The sequence below is a fragment of the Typopeltis vanoorti genome, chromosome 20 (genome assembly GCF_054136105.1).
Source record: "Typopeltis vanoorti isolate ZY-2024b chromosome 20, IOZ_Tvanoo_1.0, whole genome shotgun sequence".
NCBI classification, from domain to species: Eukaryota; Metazoa; Arthropoda; class Arachnida; order Uropygi; family Thelyphonidae; genus Typopeltis; species Typopeltis vanoorti.
Window position 1 is genome coordinate 53,411,388 of NC_143568.1, and position 18,621 is coordinate 53,430,008.

The window sequence follows — 18,621 nt, forward strand, 5'->3', positions numbered from 1 at the left end:
AGTTCAATCTACAGGAATCCACAGTAAGAACAATCATAAAAAAAAAGGTTTACAGATTTTGGAGGATATAGATTCTAATGAAGAATGAATTGTAGCCACAAGGCAAGGAATAAAAAAATCATTAGCTTGCTATGATGAAATTTTGCATGAGAAGAAAAAGGAGGCTCTTTTTATAAAAAAAAGTCAACTTATTTATGGATGAATAATGGATTTCTATAAGACATTATGCCGTCAGACATAAAATTTTTATTAGATTTCTATTAGATTTTTATGAACCCATGGACATCGAAATAACTTTCTTTTTTTTATGTACGAAAAACTACAATTATGATTATATTTCTTAAAAAATATAGGTGTTTTTGTAAACCTTTGATCCCAATTGTATGTTTGTATATATAAATTGCATGCAAAATTATACCCCGAGTTACGCGAATTCGACTTACGTGCATTTTGTTGATTCCACCCACCGCATAACTTTGGGGTTTTTTCTGTGGTTTTTCTCATGCCTTCCAAGCAAGGCATGAGATATTCATTTCAATGCAGTACCTAGAAAATGTGTCAAGTATCTTGTTATGCATCACACCTGTAATGGTGTGATGCATAACAAGATACTTGACAACTAAATAGATAACTGAATCTCCATACAAAGCCATCCTATCATGCTTTGATACTTCCTTCTTCCTATTATTATTATTATTATTATTACGTGACACCTCCAAAGAGTCCAAAGACTCATTGAGGGAGGGTACCTACTCTGCAACTCTCCGTCTCCACCACTCAATCCACCAAATACAGTGAATCACATCATCATCTACTGTCCACCACTAGTATTTTCACAGACAATCACGAATCCAAGTGTAAGCAAACAAAGTTTGTGCCTGAAGTATCTTCAGGACTTCAGGCACAATTCCCTGAAGTATCTACACATCAGTCCACCACTTCTTTAGACATTCAGTTTCCTCCTTCATATGTTTAACCTCACTCTTTATTTTTATCAACTCATGCCTAAGCTCTTTGTTTATGGCTGCTATAGACCCCTGGCCTATAGCAGCAACCAACTGTATATTTCGTTGCATTGGTCACTATTTCACACCAGACTGTCTCAAATGAACTATCATTCACATGTCTATCCTCTTGATAAACTACTTTCTTTGGCTGCAACTCATCAGCTATCATCAACATTACTCCTCTCCCCATTCTACCTTCTCTATCCTCCCTGAAAATACAGTACCCATCACATTCAATTCCAGTAACACATCATCTGCTGACAGCCAAGTAATGCCTACAACTTTTGGTGAGACTGCACTGACTAATGCCAAAAATTCTTCCCTCTTATTTCAAATGCTTCTTGCATTAGTATACAAAAATTGCAGATTCCCTTTAGTTCTTGTACCAGCTTTAGAACTGAATATACATTCTACTAATTTCAGTAGTCCCATGCTGATTTTTATCCACTCTATTTTTCAAATTATTCTGTGATCAAAAAATATACATTCACTGCATAAGTTTCTCCCTCTTACACTTTTCAATTTTAGCTTCCCTACCCAATACTTCAACTTGTTCAGAAAACAGTAAATTCTTCAAACGCTTATGACCTTCCATATTCAGATGCAACCCCATCTCTTGCATACAGCTGTCTTTTGCCTTCAAACACACTCCAGACATCAACAAATTCCAGATCTCTTTTATTGCACATTCTTGCAATCATATCATTCATTATCATCACTCGTCTACTTAACTCGTAATTGTCAAAACACTGTCGCTACATTCACTTGCAACACTAGCGCCACCCAAATAATTAATGCCAGCATCACCCAGGGTTCCTAGGTGGCCATCCTCCCAAGTACTAACTGGGCTTAGGTTTGCTTAACTTCAGTGATCGGACGAGAACTGGTGCTTTCAAACCGATCTGGCTGATGACTAAAATTAGTTTTATGCAATACGATCCTACCAATCACTGCATGCCAATCTGCTTAAAAGTATAAAAGGGTATAAAGTGCAGGCTAGGAGGGTGACAAGCATGGTAAAGAAAGAAAAGGTATAGTATGAAAGGAGATTGGTTAGTCAGGTAAAGGTTAACTCAAGGAAATTTTTCTGCTATATTGCACACAAGAGAAAGAATAATTATGGCAGGTTGACACTAGAGGATAGTCATGGCAGCAGAATAACAGTTGCAAATTATATAGTGGAATCATTGAACAAGAACTTTATCAGTGTATATATCATACTGGAGTAAATGATGCTGTGCAATATATGGAAGAGAGGCAAGTATTAGGAGAATTGGAATTGAAATAGTCAGAGTTGTATCAGGTGTTGATTGAATTAAATGTTAATAAGGCTATGGAAATGAATAACATATCATGGAATATTTTTAAGGAATATGCACAACAGTTAGCTAGGCCTTTGACCTTTAAAAAGAAGGCAAAATAGTACCACTCCACAAGCATGGTTCTAGGACAGAAGTTTCCAATCATAGACCAGTCTGTATAACTGCAATTGTGGTCAAGGTGTTGGAGAGATTAGTTAGGAATAGAATACAGGATTGGGTTGATGGACATAGTAATTTTTATGACGTTAACCATAGATTTGTAAAAGGTAGGTCATGGCTTAGCAATTTACTTGCATTTTATGATAGGATAACGAGTGTGTTAGATAAGGGAGAATCATATGCAGTGATATTCTTGGATTTTGCAAAAGCATTCGATAGATTACCACATGATAAGTTGGTGTACAAGCTTAAGAGAATGGGAATAGACAGTATATTGGTTAGATGAATTGGGAATTGGTTCTCTGAATGATACCAGCCAGTTGTGTATGATGGAGCAGTATCTCAAAAAGGGAAGGTAACCTGTGGCATATCCCCAGTATTCTTATCATGTGGACTGACTGGTGATCTTTAGTTGTTTGCTGATAATGCAAAGTTGGGGAGAATTATAAGTAGAACTGCTGATGTTAATTCCCTTCAGGAAGAATTGAATAGACTTTTGACTACAAAGCAGTGTGTGTGTGTGGGGGGGGGGGGGTTGTAGTTTAAATATTAATAAGTGCAAGATGTTACACTTATTAATTTTTTGGGATTGCAGAAATATAATGCTTAGTACTATATTGATGGTGCATACTGCAGGAAGTGGATGAGATTCAAGATTTGGGACAGTAGACTGAAGTTTACAGGGCATATTGTTAGTGTCGCAAAGACTGCACATCATAGTGCTGATATGATAAAAAGGACTCTAACGTGTACAGATGAAGAAGTGGTTGTGCCACTGTATAAAGCACTGGTCAGGCCACACTTGGACTATTGCTTAAATTTGGTCACCTGGCTTTCAGCATGATGGAGAAACATTGGAGAGGATCCAGAGATTAGTGACTAAGACAATATCTTGACTTTGGAATACTGGCTATGGAGAGAGGATGAAGAAATGTGGATTGCAGAGTTTGGTGGATAGGAAGAAAACAGGTGATATGATAGAGACATTTAAGTTAGTGATAGGATGTTATCAGATTAATCCAGATAGGATTATAAAAAGAGTAGATTGCAAGAGGGGAAAAACCATAAGCCATCCCTGGAAGTTACATAAGAGTGTGGTGAAGAGGGGGTGTGAGGAGTTTATTTTTTTCATGGAGAATTGTCAGTGAATAGAACGCATTACCAGAATGTGTTGTTAATGTTAGGAGTGTTAAGGATTTTAAGCTTCGTATGATGAATGTGTTGTCAGTTGAATGACCCTCCCACAATGAGGCTGCCAACTCCATGGAGGGTGCAATAATAATAATAATAATAACTTATATTTCTTCATTTTCATCTATCAACTAGCCTTACACAACTTTGTGATAACTATCTGATAGCCAGTCACTTATTCAATTCAGAAGTCTGTTATCCAATCCCATCTGTTTCAGTTCATTTAATAGTTTGTCATGTGGGAGCCTATCAAAAGCTTTTGCAAAACCCAAGTACACACCTCTATATGCATCACCCATGTCCAAGGTATTTGTCATCTTGTTATAGTACATAAGTAAGTTAGTAAAACAAGATCTACCTTTAACAAACCCATACTGATAACCACAATACTGCTGTTATCTGCCTATTTCTGTATCCTACTTCTCGCCAGTCTCTCCACTAGCTTCACCACAACTGCAGATATACAGATTGGCCTATAATTTGAAGCTACAGCCTTATCAGGACCTATGTACAGTGGAATAATTTTACCCTCCTTCGACTCCCTTGAAATCGTAAGACTCTTATTAAACAGGCATGCCAATACTTCTGCCAATTCCCTTAAGATGCATGGTGATATGTAATTTAATCCTATGTCGGCTTGTTGACATCAAGGTTAATTATTTCCTAAAATACCGCCTGCTCACTCACAATTAAGCTATCCTCTCCTATGCCCTCTAGACCTAAGTTCCTCATGATCACTCTGATCAGGATGAAACACTCTTATAAATTGATCACTGAATACCTGAACAATGTCTTCTTCTGCAGCAGTTATCATTCTACTATTTTCATCCATTAACATCATCTTACTATGATTATTCTTCCTTCTGCTTGCCACATATCTAAAAACTCTAGGGTTTTTCTTTGCCTGACTTGCCAATTTCTGCTCATTCTGCCCTTTTGTTTTCCCTACTACCTGAGTCACTCTATTGGCTTGTTCTTTATACTCTTCCTGTAACTGATTATTACCATTGTTCATCTTGTACTGCCTTCAAAGTACCTTCTTCTTCTTCTTCTTCTTCTAGATTTCATGTTTAAGCACCTCATTTACCCATTTTACACCTGCCCTATTCAGCCTTTTGGACTTCATATCTTCACAAATTGATCTGTTATGTATTTCTCTGTTAGTGAGAATGATCACTCTCACCAACTGGAGGAAAGTGTGAAATCCCCCTCACAATTACATCCTGTGATGAAATGATCAGATCTAAAACTCTTGATCCTCACATGCCCTTCTTTATGTGCTGCTGCCTGAGATAGTCAAACATGTTCATGACATAGTTTATACCTGCAGGAGAGCTTTTGAGGAGAGAGAGGAATTGTATGTGAGAGACCACTTGCATTTGAATGAGGAAGGACGTAGGCATCTGGAGAGATTGCTGTTCTGAACGAGTCAATGTGTCAATGCAGGGAAACTAGAATGCCCAAGGTGGATGGTAGCAGGGGTGGTCTCTTGTGGGAAAGGGTACTTGGGAGAAGGGGAACAACATCGGGTAGCGCTGAGCTCAGTGGAGTCTAGAGGGGGATAATGCTGGGTATATAAATAGTCGCATTTTTATGCTTTATACCAGGAGTATCCAGAATAAAGGAGAGGAATTGGTGGTGCAGATAGCATCAGCCTGGCCAAAAATTATTGGGATCACCGAGACGTGGTTGACAGAAGAGGATATAATAACAGGAATGGAAGTTGCTGGGTACAGCATTTTTCGGCAGGATAGGAGGGAAAAGTGTGGGGGAGGGGTACTGCTTATGATAAGTTACGACCTATGTCCTCTAAGAGTGGAGGCTTTGGAAGGCAGTGAGACTAATGATATTGAAAGCATATGATGTGAGGTAGAGATAGGCAAGACAGGATATTTAGTGGGGTGTTGCTACAAACCAAGGAGCACAGAGGGTGGGGAACAGGAGGTGTTTAGACAGTTTAGCTTGGCAAGTGCAAGAAGAATGATTGTCATGGGAGATTTTAACTACAGTAGTATAAATTGGTAAGAGGAAGTTGCATGTAGCAATAAGGAAATGGAATTTCTAGAATTCTTGAGGGACAAATGTCTTAGGAAACATGTGACAGAGGGAACAAGAGGTTCAAGAGTTTTGGATTTGGTTATAGCATCAGAAGAGTTGATGATAACTGCACCTCTGTAGCACAATTGAAAGAACGACATTGCGCCCTTCGATTGGAATAGACCTAAGATTGATTCCCGTCATGACGGGAGGAATCTTTATCTTTCGATTTTCAATCGAAGGTGAGTTAGCCGATCTCATACAGAGGAAGCAGAGTTTTTTCTCCTGGAATCTCGGGTGTTTCATTCCATATACAGGCAAATTGGCCCTTCAGAACACACGCAATTTACAGACATAGAATGCCACTTGTGGTGGTGGTGGGCGGGAGATGCCGTTGATAGAGATGATTCGTAGTAGAGGTTCGGTGTACTGGTTGAGACAGTTGTATCAGTTGAGAAAGTTGTAGGTGTCCTCCTGCGATGAGTCTTCGGACTCCTTGGAGGTGTCAGGAATAATAATAATAATAATAATAACTGAGATGACATCTCTCCCACCAGTTGGAGAGAGTGACCATCTGGTTTAGACTTGGAGGATGAATAGACATGCAGGACTATCAAAGAAAAGGGAATGTATGTGGAATTATAAGGCAGGTGATTCTAATAGTCTTAGGTATCAACTAGGGGCAGTTCCATGGAGGGCAGAATTGGAAGGCTAGGATATAATAAGTGCTTGGGAAATTGTGAAGTAATATTTGTTAGCAGCAATAGTAAGCTGTATTCCAGAAGTGAAGAAGAGGACACAATTTGGGGTAAAGTGGATGACAAAAACAATATTAAACAGGAGCTGCATGTGAAAAAGAGGCTATGGAAGAGATATAAGGAGACAGGTGAAGAGCAGATGCATGAAGAATATAAGACACAGGCTAGGAGAGTGACTAGTATGGTAAGGAAGGCGAAACTGGAATATGAGAAGAGATTGGCCCAAAGATCCAAAGAAAATCCTAGGGATTTTTTTGCTATTTGGCCAGTACGAGGTGAAATAGAGTGACTGATGCAGAGGACATAGTGGAATTGTTCAATGAACACTTTATTGATGTATTTCATCCTGGAGGAGTAAATTTTAATACTAGAGGAATAGGGCAGGTTCGAGGTTTAGAGATGCAGGAGGAGAACATGTTCCAAATACTGAGTGTTCTGGATGTCAGTAAAGCTGTGGGACTGGATGGTATTTCACCACAAGTTTTGAGAGAATGTGCCAGGGAACTGACAGTGCCTTTGACCTGGCTTTTCAATGAAAGTCTGGCTACTGGAAAGGTGCCCATGGAATGGAAGGAAGGTAAGATAGTGCCATTGCATAAGGGTGGTAGCAGACTGGAAGTGTCTAATTATAGAACAGTTCGTGTGTCATCAGTAGTTGTTAAGATCTTGGAGAAAGTAGTGAGGGACCGTATACATCATTGGGCAGATGAGGGTAATATGAGAGTCAACATGGATTTGTGAAAGGGCACTCTTGTTTTAGCAATATGCTAACCTTTTATAATAAAGTTACAAGAACATTAGATGAGGGAAAGGCAAATACTGCCATTTTCTTAGACTTAGCGAAGGCATTTGACAGGGTGCCGCATGATAAGCTGATATTTAAGTTGCAGCACATGGGTCTGGATGTCAGATTGGTCAACTGGATTCAGGATTGGCTGTCTGATAGGTATCAGAGAGTTGTGTATGGTGGGGCAGTTTCAAGGAAGCAGAGGGTTACAAGAGAGGTCCCACAGGGCTCAGTACTGGGACCTATATTGTTTAACCTTTATATCAATGACATTGTCAGTGGATTGCAAGGCAATCATCAGTTGTTTGCAGATGATGCGAAGCTGGGAAGGATTATTAGTAATAGTGCAGATGCGGCAGCCCTGCAAGAGGATTTGAATAAGCTAGATAGATGGGCAAATGAATGGAAGTCAGTTTAATGCAGCAAAATGTAAGGTCTTGAGGTTTGGAAACATCGATGGGACACTGCATACTCTATGGGAGGAGTTATACTGGAGGAAGTAGGGGAGACAAGAGATCTGGGGTTGATGATTGATAGAAACCTGAAATTTAGAGGACATATATGCAAAGGTGACGATGGTAACACAGAGGATTGTTGCAATAATGAGAAGGACACTGACCTGCAGAGATAAAACAGTTATCATTCCGTTGTATACTGATTAGACCACATTTGGACTATTGTTCTCAGATTTGGTCTCCAGGATTTGAAGGGGATAAATTAACTGTGGAAAGGGTACAAAGGCAAATAACAAAGAAGGTTTCAGGACTGTACAATGATAGTTATGAGGATCGGCTGAGGGAATATGGACTGCAGAGTTTGGTGGATAGAAGAAGGAGAGGTGATATGATTGAGACTTTTAAACTTTTGAGAGGTGGTTACAGGGTTGACACTGGGAAGTTCTTTTGCTTGGTTGAACAGCGGGAAGGAGTGATGACAAGAGGCCATCTCTGGAAGTTATGAAAGGAAACTGTGAGCAAGAAGGTGAGGAGTAGTTTGTTTGCATGGAGGGTGGTTGAACCATGGAATGCACTGCCTGATGGAGTGGTGAGAGTGAGAACGGTCAATGAGTTCAAGGAGTTTGTGATAGACTTTGTGTTTCTTAGGGGGGGGGGGACCTCCCCTCTATGAGTCTTGATAGACTTTGTGTTTCTTAGGAAGGACCTCCCACAATGAGTCTTTTGACTCCATGGAGACCTGAATAATAATAATAATAATAATATTAATAATAAAGTAGAAATATAGTAGAATTTCTCTGCTAATGTTTCTTTAGAATAACGTTGTGCTCTACATCTTTGACCAGGACTTTTTGGTAGTTTATTAAAGTAAGTAAGTTCCCTATAATTCTTGTAGAAAGGTTTATATGTTGGCAACACATGACTATTAAATTATTTAAGGAATTTACAATGTATACTGGAATATTAATTAAAAGAAACTTTAATAAATACTTCCTATATTTTGGCAATGTCACATTGCCATCTTCATGGGAACATACAAATATGGCATGTGCACGCAGGCACTACAAAAAGCAAATGAGGCAGAAGACTAGAAACTACTGTTGTTCCTAAAGTCCTAACGGTGCCCCCTAGTGGGTTATATTGGGTTGTCTTGGCCGTTGGGCTGATGTTCTCATGATGGAAATCTCCCAAATTTGGGGTAGTCTCATGCACCCAAATTTGTTGAGGTTTGGAACGTTTTTTAGAGCTGAGGCTGATTCTATGAATAATCTTTCGTACTTAAACTTGCTGCAGTGTATTTGGGTATCTAGAGCATGGTCTGCAGGCCCAGAGTGGCTGTACTGGTGAAACCGGATGTAGTCCTTGTGTTCTGAAATTCTGATATGTTCTGTCCTGCCTGTTTGGCCAAAGTAGGACAGTTTACAGCTACAAGGGACTCGGTATACCACAGGTATGTCTAGGGGAAGTGGTTGGTCTTTGGTAAAGCGAATAAGGGATGCCAACTTTTTATATGGTCTGTAACAAGAAGCCAGAAGCCTTAAAAAATATGACCTGACTTCTTGTTACAGATCATATAAAAAGTTGGCATCTCTTATCTGCTCTACCAAAGACTAACCACTTCCCGTAGACTTACCTGGGATATATCAGGTCTCTTGTAGCTGTAAACTGTCCTGCTTTGGCCAAACAGACAGGACAGCGAATATCAGGATTTCAGAACACAAGGACTACATCCAGTTTCACCAGTACAGCCACTCTGGGCTTGCAGACTATGCTCTAGATACCTGCCACAGAATACATTGGAAGAAAGCCAAAGTAATACACTGCAGCAAGTTTAAGTACAAAAGATTATTCATAGAATCAGCCTCAGCTCTAAAAAAATGTTCCAAACCTCAACAAATTTGGGTGCATGAGACCGCCCCAAATTTGGGAGACTTACATCATGAGAACATCAGCCCAACGGCCAAGACAACCCAATATTACCTGCTAGGGGGCACCATTAGGACTTTAGGAACAACAGTAGTTTCTTGTCTTCTGCCTCATTTGCTTTTTGTAGTGCTTGCATGCACGTGCCACATTTGTATGTTCCCATGAAGATGGCAATGTGACATTGCCGAAATATAGGCAGTATTTATTAAAGATTCTTTTAATTAATATTCCCGTATACATTGTAAATTCCTTAAATAATTTAATAGTCAAGTTCACTATATAATATATGTTTGCCATAGTGAGAATTTACAAATACCGAGAAATTATATACTTGGTTTAATCCTTTATCGAAGTGTAAGCAAACAATTTTATTTAAGTTAAGGGATATTACATCCCATATTGTTTCATAGCTGAATAAGAAACTCAAAGAGTTTCATGCCGAATATAGTAAATATATAAAGTTCGGCGAGTCCAAGCATAAGCAATTACCTGGATAGTGTTGCAAGTGACCCTTTAGGGAGTGCAACACTGAGGCAACTCATGGTAAGGATGGAGCTAGCTCCGATCACTATTCTTGATATTTCCCCATAATGTGAAACCCAGCTCCTAGGAGGTGTATTACTGTTCTACATTATGAGTGAGAGAAGGTCACTACCCAGACCGGTTTTAACCTTTATTGAGGTCTCATCAGTGAGTAGGTAGACCTAGAAATACCAAGTTTGTAGCAAACAGAACTTACATATACCCTACTATGAGAATTGCCAAGACGGTGTCCTAATAAATTATTAATTATATGAAGAATTTCCATTAGAGGAATATAAATTCTCACTGCATAGATAGCATGTGAAGATTGTGTTTTAGCAAAGCTTCTTATTTGCTATAACTAAGGTGACAAATGCATTAAACAAGGAGGATGCATACAAAGTAGTATATTTATATTTTGAAAAAGCCTTTGAGAGATTGACCACATGACATGGTGGTAATTAAATTGGAACACATGGGGTTAGATAGTAGAGTAGCGTGTTGGATTAGAGATTGGCTGTCTGATAGTTATCAGCAAGTTGTGTATTGGGGAGCCATATCCTAGAAGGGAAAAGTTACTAGTTGTTTGTCTGAAGGGTTTGTTTTGGTGACATAGTTGTTCATGTTTAGATGTTATGAGGACAGATTGAGGGAATGCAAATTGAAGAGTCTAGTAAATAAAAGTAGGGGAGGGGGGGACATGATCAAGACATATATAAATTGGTAAGAGGCAATTACCAGAATAATGTGAATGGAATTTTTATAGAATGAGTGGAGGTAGGAAGATGCCATCGTTGAGGCCATCCTTGAAAGCTGTATGAGGAGAGTGAGGAAGGTTTGTGTGTGTGTGTGTGTGTGTGTGTGTGTGCGCGCGCGCGCGTGCGCAAAGAATAGTGGTAGTAGTCATTGTATGTTGAGAGTTTATTTTTCACTGAGAGTTTATTTTATTATAGTCATTGTATGATGATCTGTGTATGTGAAAGTGGGACCTTCCATAATGGGTTTTGACTCAGGAGGTCTGACAATAACAATAATAATATATTATGTGGATTTTGGATGAGACTTTTCAGTAGTTTGTTACAATAAGTGAGTTCACTATCACAGTGGTTTGTTATTGTCGAAGGTGATTATGTTGCAATTTATCCATGACTCATTTCCTCAGGGATAGATTTTTCAGAAAAAATATTCAGTAGCAACCTATTTTTGTTTTAAGCAAAAACTGATATTATCTTTGAACACAATCAATTTCATATTGTAATCAAAGTAGTCAAAGATTAATTGATGCATATTTATTTTATTTGATGTTTTAGTTTTTCCATAATAAGTTAAATGTAAGATTTTCCAATGGCTTGTTTTTCAAACTATAGTACGACCTGTGATATATAGTGGAGTGCCATCCATACCATCACCAACATCCATAACAACATCGAGTTTACCTTTCCACCCAAGAGAAGAATTTTGTCCTCCAATATTTTCCCGAGACATTTATTGGAATTGGACAAGAACTGGAGAAGAGGTTATCTTGAAGTGCCCTGGTGGTGCAGTCGGTAGGTTATGTGATACTGTAACTATATACTGGGTGTGTTATGAATATTATTATTAACTGTTAATATTAGTGATATAATTGAATGACTGGTATTTTATATGTAGTTGATACGAATATATATATATATGTGACATACAGTGACTGTTAGGACATTTGGTGATAACCTGTAATTAACAATGGCATGCATGTTGATATTATTATTTTTTTAAAGATGAGAGTAGAAGCAAAGCCAACATTAATTATTAACATGTCATCCAGTTTAAGGGAATGTGTTGAAAGACTGAATCAAGTGTGTGTTCATTGTTGCCACAATGATGATAGCAAGTAAATGGAGCAACTTGGATACTGTATGTGGAGGTTGGTTTTTCTCTGAGTACTCTGTTCCCCCATAAATCACAAAGCCAGCTTTGAACACTTAAAAGTAGAGGTGTGCAGTGCTATCCTTGATGTACTTAGGAGAAGAAAAAGTCTCCTGGTAAAAGGCTGAAATAATAATGATAATAACAATCATTAACCTCAGCGTTTTAACTTACTATTGATGTGTGTGTGTGTGTGTGTGTGTGAAAACAGTATTCTGAAATTTAGTAACTTTCAGAATACTGTTGGTTTATTGTAGCTGTGTTACAACAGTAGCTGGCTTGTAACATGAGACATGAGTATTAATTGATTTTCTTCATCTGGTGCAAGATGATGTGGCAAAAGATTCCATGTTTGCCTGTAGGGAATCATTTCCTTCTCTAGAGACCAAATCTAATCTCATCTCACTCATATTACTAATGTACTAAAGCTTTACAATTTATAGGAATGTACACTTTTTCCATAGAAGATAGAATGGGATATTAGAACTGTTGTTCTAAAATGTGAAGGAAACAAGGGATTTGATGGTAATAGTGGACAAAAGTTGAGGTTCAAGAGAAGACATTGAGAAGTAGAGATATGGAAATGATAATGTCATTACATAAGGCATTGATCAAGCCTCATCTAGTCACCTATTATCTAGGAGATAAGGAACCACTGTAGATATTTTAGAACCAAGTGGCTCAAATTGTAGGAATGAAATGTTGACAGTGATGATAGATAATGAGAGAATGATATTTTCAGAGCTTTTCAGGCAGAAGGATGATATGACTGAAACATGGGCTGATGAGAGAAACCTATTAAATATATATATGGGATATATTGCAGCAGCAGTAGATTGATGGGATGAAAAAGAAATCTTCCCTGAAAACTGTATAAGGGTCTGCTGATTTTTAATTGTTACTGATTTTTGTTCATAGAGTAGAATGCATTTCTAGAATGGGTGGTGAGTATACACACACACACACATACTGAATGTGCTTAAAATATGATTTGATAAGTATTGGCTTTGATCTGGATTTGTTACTTTTCAACATTAAGCTAGCAACATAACTGTAATTATTCATATACAGGTTTAGCAAAATGGCGGTGTGGATCAGATCCTGTAAAATGGACACCGGAAAAACCAGATTTACAAGGATGCAGGTCACTTTGGATTGAAAATATTAGACAAAGGGTATCGTAATTTATATATATATATATATATTCTAAACTTTAGTTAATTGTATTTGTGTATTATTTGAACATTAGATTAGAGTCAATGTAATTTAGATTTAATTGTTAATGTCATAATGCCAGTTTATTCCAAATAATATATTTGGAGTAACACCATATGATATTGGAATACCTTGATTTTTCAGTAGATCTGAGGTAATTAGTACATGACAAAAGAATTATTAACTGAATTAGTATCCTATGTAGAGCTATATATGTAGGTTTTTTCATCTTTGAATAATGCTCTAAAGGAAATGCATTAGACATTTTTATGTAAATAATGGTCAACAAATGAAAAATATAGAAAAATGGGTTTACTGCTTTCAATACTTCATGCTTACTAAAGACATTATCAGGAAGGATAAAAAGAAAATGGTGAAAATGACATTCAAAATATGTCAGCCATATACTTGTATTTATTATTTTAGTTTTGGTGATGGCTGTGTGAGGAAAAAAATGCATTATTACAGTTCAAAGGAAACAATGAGATGTAATGTTTTTAAATGCATATGCCATTCAAAAAATAAAATAAAATCAATAATAATTAATCACAGTTACTTCCCAAAACTTCAGAAAAAATAGCCAGAATTTTAAAGAAATACAACCTCTGGATATAGACATGCTGTCAAAGCAACTGAGATTTGGACAGTCATAAAGTTTTACATGTTCTGAGGAAGAGAGAGAATTGGATTTAAATCTAAAGTGGAGTATCCAAGTATGATTCCAGCAATCTCTATGGTTAGCATCAGTGGCATGGGAGCAAGGTCACATTTATCCGCTTTCAAATATTTGATGCAATCCTGATGTCCTGGATTCTTGGGTAAGCAAAACAGCTCATCTGTCAAAGTTGAGAGAACAAGGCATTTGATATATACTGAATAAGGAGAGGGAAATTCTCGTAGACAGGCTTATACGTTGGTTATGCATTATTAAAACACTTAAGGAATAGAACAACGTAGTTAAGGATATAAATTAAATTAAACTTTAATAAATATTTTCCGATATTTCGGCAACGTCACGTTGCCATTTTCTAAAGGAACTTACAAATACAAACCTCAACAAATTTGGTTGTATGCGACTGCCCCAAATTTGGGAGGCCTACATCTGCAGACCTTCAGCCCAACAGCCAAGAACACCTACTTAGCCCACTAGAGGGCACCATCAGGACTGTTAGGAGAACAATAGCTTCATCTCTTCATTCCCAGTTTCTGTGTTGTAGTGCCTACGTGCACGTAACATTTTTGTAAGTTCCTTTAGAAAATGGCAACGTGACGTTGCCGAAATATCGGAAAATATTTATTAAAGTTTAATTTAATTTATATCCTTAACTACGTTGTTCTATTCCTTAAGTGTTTTAATAAAGGAGAGGGAAAGTAATTTACTCTTAGTGAAGGGTAGAAAAGAAGATGGTTTCCAAAATAGTTTAATGGTTAGTGTGTAGAATAAACTTTCAAGGAATTCATGCTGTTCATTCTGATGTCCTTCATCACTGGAGTTGTGATGAAGGACATCATAAAATGTTGTCCCTTCATCACTGGAATTGTGTCATGGCACAAGCAGTATAGAGATTACAGTTCTGTATATTTGCTAGAAGAAAATTTGCCTTATATAAAATCTATGGCAACCTCAAACTTTAATTTGTTGGCTTCATGAATACACAATTATCAGGTGCCTTTATTTACAAATACTATAATCTTTAGGTATGATATTCACCTTGGTGTTAACTGAAGTCAGAACTTTTGACAGCAGTTTTATTTCATCTCATATAAAATTTCAACCTACAGCTCTTTAAAAAAAATGTCAATAGGTTTCTTCCTTCTCACCCACATCTACACCTAACACATGACACTGATGTGCTTATAGTTCTGGTACCTCTTGAATGTGGGATAAAAAAAAAAAACAGTCAATTTATTAAAATTATAAGAGTTGCAGAATCACTACAAGTTTAGTTTAAGCGCTTGTATTGACAGAAAAACAATCAATAACACCATTAAATCGATAAATGCCTCAGCCTTCTGTTCAGAAAGATTTTAGTAATGCTCTCATCATCATCCACCATGTCTGAGACACTTCAGAAAAAATAGCCAGAATTTTAAAGAAATACAACCTCTGCATGGCTTTCAAAGCTCCACTGGAAACTAGCTTTATCCATTCCACTAAAAAGCCCTCCTCTCTCAGTTCCTGGTGTACATAGAGTTCCCTGTTCCTGCATGTTGGGCTACTACAGATTTATAGGAAGATCAGCCACCATCATGATGGAAGAACATAAATTATACATCTGCAGTCATGAGTATGGTCAATTGGGCCTTGTAGACCATGCTTTGGATATGGCTCATAGAATAAATTGGAAAAAGACACTATGCACCACTGTAGTAAATTTAGAAGAGCAAGATGGTTTTTAGAATCTGTATCTACTCTCAGAAATCAGCCTAATTTGAATAAATATGGTTGCATAAAATTTCCCAAAATATGGTAAACACTAATACTTTGAGATCTCAGTTTACATCCTAGTGCCCATAAAGAGCACCCTACCTAATTAGGACTCTAGTATTTTGTCCACGAATTTCACTTAGTTTTGTGTTTCTTGTGTGTGTATTTGTGTTACAGTTCGCATACTGTACTCCCTGACAATGTCTCAGTGACTGAGATGAAATATTGGGTGAATTAAATATTATTTTTAATCCTTTCTCAGTGCTATTTCACTCAGTTAAGCCTCTAACTTGAGTTTCTCCAAGCACTTACGCCTTAACACATGGATGATCAATACAGAATACAGTTTGGTCAGCTAAATTCCTGAATGCCATTATTAATTCAGTATGCAAACTAGATACCTACTAATAGACTGCACAAAAAGAAAATGAAAATTAGACATTACTGCTAATTAGCAGTAATTATCAGTTCACTTCTCTGCTTTTGGGAAGACAAGCATCAAGCCTTTTTTATTTCTTGCAAAAATATAGCAACATTGTTATCTGGGAATGATAAATAGCAACAATTGTTATTTTATCATCTCTTTTTGTCTTTGATCTTCAGAAATGTATTATTTCTCAATCTTCAAGGGAGAGCATATACTGTCTTTGTGAATAAAGAGGTAATATGTTTCTTCAGTAAAGAAGAAACGTTTCATGCAATTGAATATTCCACCAGCTTTTCAGTTTTGTTTACAATACATGTGTTGGGAGAAGTTGCACAGTTGATGAGTGATCACTTCTGTCTCTGTAGGAGTGGTGTCTGTAAGTTCTGTTTATGTCTGTATTTTTTATCTTGCATGTTACAACTTGAAACAGAAGCAACACTTTTTGATGTACCAAATATTTATTATAATAATTCCCTGCCTTGTTACGTATTTTTTTTTAATATGAATCACACCGATGAAAATTCATAAACTTATAATGCATTAGTATTCCAGTGCACAGGCTAAGGGTGAGAAACTCTCTTTAGAGACCAAACATGAAATTTTTTCAATGTCGATTGAGAAGGGTGATGGTTTCATACTGGGCAATGGAAATCATCAGCATATAAAGGCATTTACAAATATCAATGCCTGTAATTAGATTTCAATCCTCAGCCTGTTGAGTGAAAAGTGGGTAATCCATCCACTCAACCTGGGATGGAGTTTTTCAAACTTCCATTCAAATAAGATATCCAATTCACAGTTTTTCAAGAATACTGTGTGTATAATACATTTTGCTATAAATTTTATGGGGAGCTATTTTGTGTTCTGTTCATCAGGCTAGACATTCACATTTATGAAAGTTTATGGAAGAACATTTATGGAAATTTATCAAGTTCTTATTCTTTGTTCAGATTAAGGGAGCACTGGATTTTCTTCATTTTTGTATTTCTGCTTGTTTGATCGAGAGAAATTGTTTTCTCCTTTTAATGTTTGTAATAGCTAGAATGGACTTTTGAAATATGATCCATTAAAGCAGGAAATTAGGATATATTTTCATTGCATAATAGAAGTTCCACAGCGCACTTATATTTATCTTTCCTCCCACTGCTGATCTAAACTATCATTTACAAAAATCATTATTCCACTGAAATAAACTGGATCTGAGGCAGTTTCAAATAGTTTAGTGATATCTAGTGGAAAGATCTCCTATAACATAGATGGCGAACCTATGGCACACGTGCCAGAGGTGGCACATCCGAGAATTTTGCTGGTACGTCAACGATTTACAGGTGATATCCTTTTATACGCTTATAAATTATTCAACCTTTTTTTTTTAATTGTTACAATATGTACAAGTTAAATTTTGTTTTACAGCAGAGAGCAGCTATGAAGATGTGCATATGATTGGTGCGGTATTAACAAAAAATCAAGCGACCCAAAGACAACCTGCAATTGTTGAGTTGAAATGCTAATTCTCTTCAACCGAATTCCATAACTTGTGAAACTGTCATAACAACATTCACTATATATTTCTTAGTTTTAACACATTCATGACGGGGTGTCATTTATCATTCTGATGGAACTTTTCTTTATCAGTGTGCCCAACTCACACAAACTTTCAACCATTGGTTAAATTTTACTGCTGCTTGTTTGCGTTTGAGTTGGTATAGGAACTCACACATGCATTATATGGCATATTTCAATTCGTGGTAGAATTTTATTTGAAGTTAGCCTTTGTGATCTGTCATAATGACATCGAGAATTTCAAATGCAATAAAACAAACACTTATTTCATGTAATTGAAAAATTGGACAAGAGTTTTTAGTTAGATACTGTGTTTCCGGTGCAACATATGGTTTTGCTTGAGTCTATACAGCGTAGTTTCTGTGGGAGGGGACATTTGATTCATTAGTTAGCGCTGTTTTTATTCCAGCTGTCTCTAATTGCACTATTTGTTGAGAAATATATTACACAGACTGCAGAAGCCTCCATACCTTAATCAGGGATACAATAAAACTACTCGTTTTTCTTGCATCTGTAGAATAATGGCTGTTGGAGAAAATGTGTTGTTAACCGCAGGGAGCAAGTTACTATTGCCTCAATGTGAACATGTTTAAACATTTTTCGTGCGCAAGGCATAGGGAACACTTTTTAATGTCTTTTTTCATAAAGTAAAATCAGGGGTGCTAGTTATATGAGAGAGCGAGTTATTTACAAGTAAATATGGTAAACATTTCACCAACAAGTTGACATCCTTCTGCTGCTTCCCTTGCTCAGCGAACTTCGATGGTGAGTTACAATGCATAAATATTTTTCTCACTACTGTTTTTTTTTCAAACCAACATAATGAAAATCAATTTAATAATACAATAATCAATTTTACACTGAATAACATTATAAATTTATATATAAATAAATATTATTTATAAAATTATAAATAATT

General features: G+C 36.8%; 1 protein-coding gene and 1 pseudogene across 4 annotated transcripts in view; one reads left to right on the forward strand and one right to left on the reverse strand.

Annotated features, from left to right (window-relative positions):
• Positions 1–18,621, forward strand: part of LOC150095436 (latrophilin Cirl-like) — a 343,806-nt gene that overhangs the window by 136,917 nt on the left and 188,268 nt on the right. For all 4 annotated transcript variants that reach the window (XM_090409783.1, XM_090409782.1, XM_090409784.1 and 1 more), the window contains 2 exons: positions 11,532–11,711; positions 13,141–13,244. In XM_090409783.1, the coding sequence (XP_090265909.1) occupies positions 11,532–11,711; positions 13,141–13,244 (284 nt within the window). The remainder of the gene's footprint in view (positions 1–11,531; positions 11,712–13,140; positions 13,245–18,621) is intronic.
• On the reverse strand, positions 1,803–1,921 carry LOC150095437 (5S ribosomal RNA; annotated as a pseudogene).